General features: G+C 40.7%; 1 protein-coding gene across 1 annotated transcript; it reads left to right on the forward strand.

Moving 5' to 3' along the window:
* The first annotated feature begins 273 nt into the window (after positions 1-273).
* On the forward strand, positions 274-1,224 carry LOC128399116 (olfactory receptor 6X1-like). Its single transcript, XM_053360377.1, has one exon. It carries the CDS (start codon positions 274-276, stop codon positions 1,222-1,224), a length of 951 nt encoding a protein of 316 aa, XP_053216352.1.
* Positions 1,225-5,734: the final 4,510 nt, after the last annotated feature.

A 5,734-nucleotide genomic window follows, 5' to 3' on the forward strand; every position in this document is an offset into this window, starting at 1 on the left:
GAATTTTAGATTGTGTGAAGAAATAGACTATCTTCCGTCTGATCTTGCATGAACCTGTGGGAGCCTCTTTTTATGTTTTTATTTTGCTAAAGAGTGGGATAGACATGCTTTAGCTAAACCCATTAAAATAACATGGGGATATGGGAAATTCAATGAAATAAGAAGAGAAAATGTATTCTGCTCTCCATTTTAGTGCAGGATGAATTGAATATCCAAATAATAATTTTTAAAGTTTCCATCACCTCTCTCTTATCAATCTTGGTGAGCCCAGTTATGGATTTGACCAATTGCACAAGAGTGTCAGAGTTCATCTTGCTTGGATTTCCACATATTTGGGGAATGAACATCACCTTGTTCCTCGTGGTCCTCCTGCTCTACATTTTGTCAGTTGCAGGGAATGGTCTCATTATTGTCATGGTGAGAGTGGACCGTCGGCTCCAGAAGCCCATGTACTTCTTCCTTAGTAACCTCTCTTTCCTGGAGATGTGGTACACCACTGCCGTTGTTCCCATGATGTTGACCAACCTCCTGTTGGCAAAGACGACCATCTGCTTCTATTGTTGCATGGCCCAGTCCTACTTCCACTTCCTCTTTGGCATCACGGAGTTTTACATCCTCACGGTCATGTCCTTTGATAGATACTTAGCCATCTGTCAGCCGCTCAGGTACACCACCATCATGACCTCCAATGTCTGCCTTCAACTTTCGCTGGTTACATGGCTAGGGGGCTTCTGCACCATCCTTTTGCAGACAGTGCTGGTCGTAAGGCTTCCCTTCTGTGGCTCCAATGTTGTCAACCATTTCTATTGCGATATTGGGCCCATGTTGAAGATCGCTGGTGGAGACACGCATCTTATTGAAGCCCTCGGCTTCCTGATTGCTGTGGCTGTGATCCTGGGCTCCCTGATGCTAACGGTGGTATCTTACATCTTCATCATCTCCACGATTCTGCGCATCCCATCAGCCAGCGGACAACGGAGGGCCTTCTCCACCTGTGCCTCCCACCTAACTGTGGTCAGCATCCTGTACGGGGCAGTCCTTTTTATCTACTTAAGACCTTCTGCCAAACACTCATCTTTCAGCCTCAACAAAGCCATCTCTGTGCTGAACACTGTGATCACTCCAGTGCTAAATCCTTTCATATACACCATCAGGAACAATGAAGTCAAGGAGGCTTTACGGAAAGCCTTAGGAAAGAAGGTGCAGAATCCACTTATACTGTGAGATTTGGACTGTATTGGGAAAACTTACAGAGCAATCTAGTGCTAGGGATAGAGAAGGTTTCCATGTGGTCCACATTCTTAACCAAACCGCCCAAATTTGCACCTCTAAGGCTAACAGGTGGGTCAGAAGAACATCTCACTTCTCCAAATTTCTTGGCTTATTTTTTTTTAAAAAAGGTACCCAAATGTCCCAAGTGCACTATGTACCCAAGTGTATATTCTATAAATGTGTATATTGTGTTCAAATATGCCCATTGTGACAATAAGACTTGGCTGTGTTTAGATTAATTTCTAAGATAGAGGTATCCCAAGATGGAGACAAATTATTAAATACAGATCAAAGATAGAAATGGATTAATTGAAACCGCAAAGAGTAGACAGAAGTCAACAAACCAACAAAGGGACTCAATCCAATAGGAGGGGCTTTGTGAGTAGAATACCAGTAGAATACCCTGGTACTGGTTTGAATGAATTAAATCTTGCTTTTTGTTTAATAGGTCATTTTAGTTTTGTTAATTTTTCGGTTTTGTTGTTCAATTTTCTCTTCCCCCTCCTTTTCTCTCTCTCTTTTTACTTCTTTTATATAGTACACATTTATTTTGGATTCTTGACAATTCAATTGTATATGCTGTAATAACTATCTAGAAATATCTAATGTACAATTAGTTTGTTTTTTGCTTTTTTTGTATGTTATGTTTGTAATGTTTGTTTAATTTTTTTTTTTAAAAAAGAAATATATAGACTGCAGTTTACTGATTCCTGCATTGCAGGGGGCTGGACTAGATGACTATGTACAGTTCTACGATTCCCTGAGTCAGAAGAGGGATCAAAGTTTTTCAAGGAAGGACTATATTGCTAATGTTTCTCTGACTCCTGCAGTGGAAATACATGGCGAAAGTGATACTAACAGTGCAGCCCTGAAGGACTGATGCTAACCCGTGTGGACAATTTGGATTGGACCACTGTTGTGAGCCCAATATAAAGCAGCTTCATATGCTCCTATGAGTAGTACTCAATCCTGAAATACGGGAGCTTATAATCACAGTCACTCATAGCCACACATCCCCATGGAGAATCCTAAAATGCAGGCAGCTTTGCTGATCTTATAGTGAGCTGACAATTGATGGTATAGTGGTTAGCATGGTGGACTTAGGCTTGAAGACTGGGATCCACAACCCTGATCATCTGTGACATTCACTAAGCGACCTTGGGGCAGTGCCTGATTGATCCTGGTCTATCTCACAGTCAGCATAAAGTGAGGTGACCCAACCCTTTTTCTGTGCCACTCTGGTGTCAGTGGAAAGTGGAACACAAATGTGAACTCTATTAAAGCATCATGTGGTCCATAGACTGCCATTTCTCATGATGGCTTGGTTTGAATGGGAGAACAATTGCTTAGTGCTCTACCATATATTGAATGCAACGAAAGTGCCTTTTAAAATAGCCAAGCAAGTCTTTTGCCAGGTTAACTAATGAAAGCAGAACTTGTTTAACAACCCTGCTCCCCACTGCCACCAAGTTCACAATACTGGCAAATATCACTCCTGTTAATCCACTCTGAGAACTGTAATTCTGGGGAGGGCAGAGGAGTAACAAACCATACTTCTTATTATTTGAGGGAAACTTAAAGTGGTGCCTGGAGCACCTAAGCTGTAACAATTGCTTGTACCGCCTCACAATTTTGTACTCCAGAAGTTGGAAATAAATTTCATACACTTTTCTACAATATGCCTGTTGCACTTCACAAGGGTTGTCACGACACCTAGTGGCCAGACCCAAACAAAACACAAACCTTAAATTAGACGCAAGCATTATGCTATAAGCAATATCATCTTCTTCTTCTTCTTCTTCTTCTTCTTCTTCTTCTTCTTCTTCTTCTTCTTCTTCTTCCTGCTGCTGCTGCTGCTGCTGCTGCTGCTGCTGCTGCTGCTGCTGCATTTCTTAACCACCCTTCAACTTGTGGTCCCAGGATGGGCTACAACAATTTAAAAATACAATATTAAAATTAGTTAAAGCAAGTTACTGTCAAGTTGGAACTAAAATATATAATTCAGGCGTCAAAGGCAAAAAATAAATTGGGTGCAATTTCAGCATACAACAAGCAATACATAATCAAGGTGCCAGATTCACTTTTGTGGGGAGGGTATCCCACAGATTTGGGGCTGTCACAGAGGAAATAATAATAATAGTAATAATAGTAATAATAGTAATAATAGTAATAATAGTAATAATAATAATAATAATAATAATAATAATAATAATAATAATATAGTGAGAGATGCAAACTAAGGTCAATTTTTTAAATTCACTGCAGTGATAAAAAAAAGAGTGAATAGTTGGGCTGCTTAAAAAAATGTATTGCCACAAGAGGGCAGTAAACAATTTATTTATTTTTATTTTTTTATAAAGCTTTTTATTAAAATTTCAAAAATTATATAAAAACATAACAAAACAAAATTACAAAAATACAAAAATAAAAACAGACAAAAATAAAGTCGAAAACACAAAAATAAAACAAGTATACTTTCTATCCCTTATTTTCTTATAACTTACTTCCCCGACTTCCTCATACCTCCCCTTTCTGTATTCCAATTTCCAATTTGTTAATTCAGCAAATCCTTTCCCTAAGTTTCAATTAATTTTTTAGCTTTCTTTTCTTTTTACTTATCCGTTACAGCTGAAAACCACATAAGTACTAAACCAACGTCATACTAACATTCATTAATTTTGCAATGTTTCTTAAGATAGTCCTTAAATTTCTTCCAGTCTTCCTCCGCTGTCTCTCTCCCCTGGTCTTGGATTCTGCCAGTCATTTCTGCCAGTCCCATGTAGTCAATCACCTTCATCTGCCATTCTTCCAAGGTGGGTAGGTCTTGTGTCTTCCAATACTTCGCGATGAGTATTCTTGCTGCTGTTGTGGCGTACATAAAGAAAGTTCTATCCTTCTTTGACACCAATTGGCCGACAATACCCAAGAGAAAGGCCTCTGGTTTCTTCAGTAAACAATTTAACAGCACATTGGAATATAATAAGAAAAAAAAGTGTTGAAACACCCTCCAAACACTGAAGAGAGTGTTCACCAAATCTTTTTAGGAACAGAGTTCCATGATCTTGGGTGCTGCTCACATACCAGGTGCGGACGCCAGCCTTGCTGAAGATTGTCAGAACAATTCAATCCTTTGCTTGCTATCACATCCACCATAGTCAGTAGCGTCACATTCATAGCATACATTTAAAGCACTTTGACAGTCACAGGGAATCCTGGGAGCTGTACTTTGTTAAGGCATAGCTTCCAACATCCCGCAGAAGAAAATCAGGATTTACATCTTTTGGGGCCATGCTCCCGAGTGAATCATATTACTTGCATGAGATGGCACGCACATCCCCAAATGTGCTTTTTTCAGGGCTTCTCTCTTGTGGGAGCCAGGTGACTCATGCAAGAGTGCGGCCTCCCAAAATGTGCTTCTTTCAGAGCAGTGCTCTTGCGGCAGCCAAAATGGAACATCCCAGGATCCAATCAGAAGACAGGATGGCTTCTGTAACTCTAGGATGTCCTGCTCAAAACAGGACAGTTGAGAGGTATGGTTTAGGATGCAGGAAGTTGCAGCTCTGGGAAATTAGCACCATTAACAGCCTACAGTTCCCAGAATTAGACATGACTGTTAAAGTGGTATAGCAGTGCTTTAAGTACTCATCTGCACCCACATTAACCCTGTTAGGTTCCCCCGGGAAACCCAGTCTTTAGCACTGAATCAGAATGTATGGCAATTGGATTTTCGATGGATGGATGTTTGTTCTTATTTAGTGCTAAAGAGCAGGTTTTCTGGGGGAAAGAAGTGGGGCAAAGGCAAAACCACTCCGACCCATGCTTAGATAGCTCGGGACAAGTAGAAAACCATTCAGACCTGTGATTTGTGGGCACAGGGGAAGCAGAAGTGTGGACAAGCCCAAAATGTATGGTATGGATGTGACTTCAGTTGAGAAAATGAACCCAGGAGGATCACATTGGTGGCCAACCACTAGAGGGCAGCAGAGATCATACATGGGGGCAATCAATTGCTCTCAGATTCACCAGTCAATAATTAGAATGGGAAAAATGATTGCACTAGAAGCCACATGGGCAAATATCTAATCTTAAAATTAGACCAGCCTCTTGGGGGCAGCAAAGGCCTAGAAATTAGAGGTAGCCGTATTGTTTTCTAGTTCTTGTGTGTGAAAACCACAGAAAGTTTCATATAACTTGTTGGGCCATACTTTCCGTCACCACCACCACAGATGCTACTTTGGGGTTTTGTAAATGAATTGCAGACTCTGTTTTTTATCTTTGGTGGGGGAGAGGCTGCCGTTTGCTTGCAGCGCTGTGGGTGGTGCTGTGGCTCCATGGAAGGCAAAAAAAGTTAAGGTGAGGTTTGCAGAAAAGTGGCTTTCGGCAAACAATGAGTAGAAAGTGGTTTCCTTTTTTATTGCTAAGAGGAAGGGTAAGGGGGGGATGCTGATTTTAGGATGCCTAC

Source organism: Podarcis raffonei, chromosome 13 (assembly GCF_027172205.1).
Source record: "Podarcis raffonei isolate rPodRaf1 chromosome 13, rPodRaf1.pri, whole genome shotgun sequence".
Taxonomy (NCBI): Eukaryota; Metazoa; Chordata; class Lepidosauria; order Squamata; family Lacertidae; genus Podarcis; species Podarcis raffonei.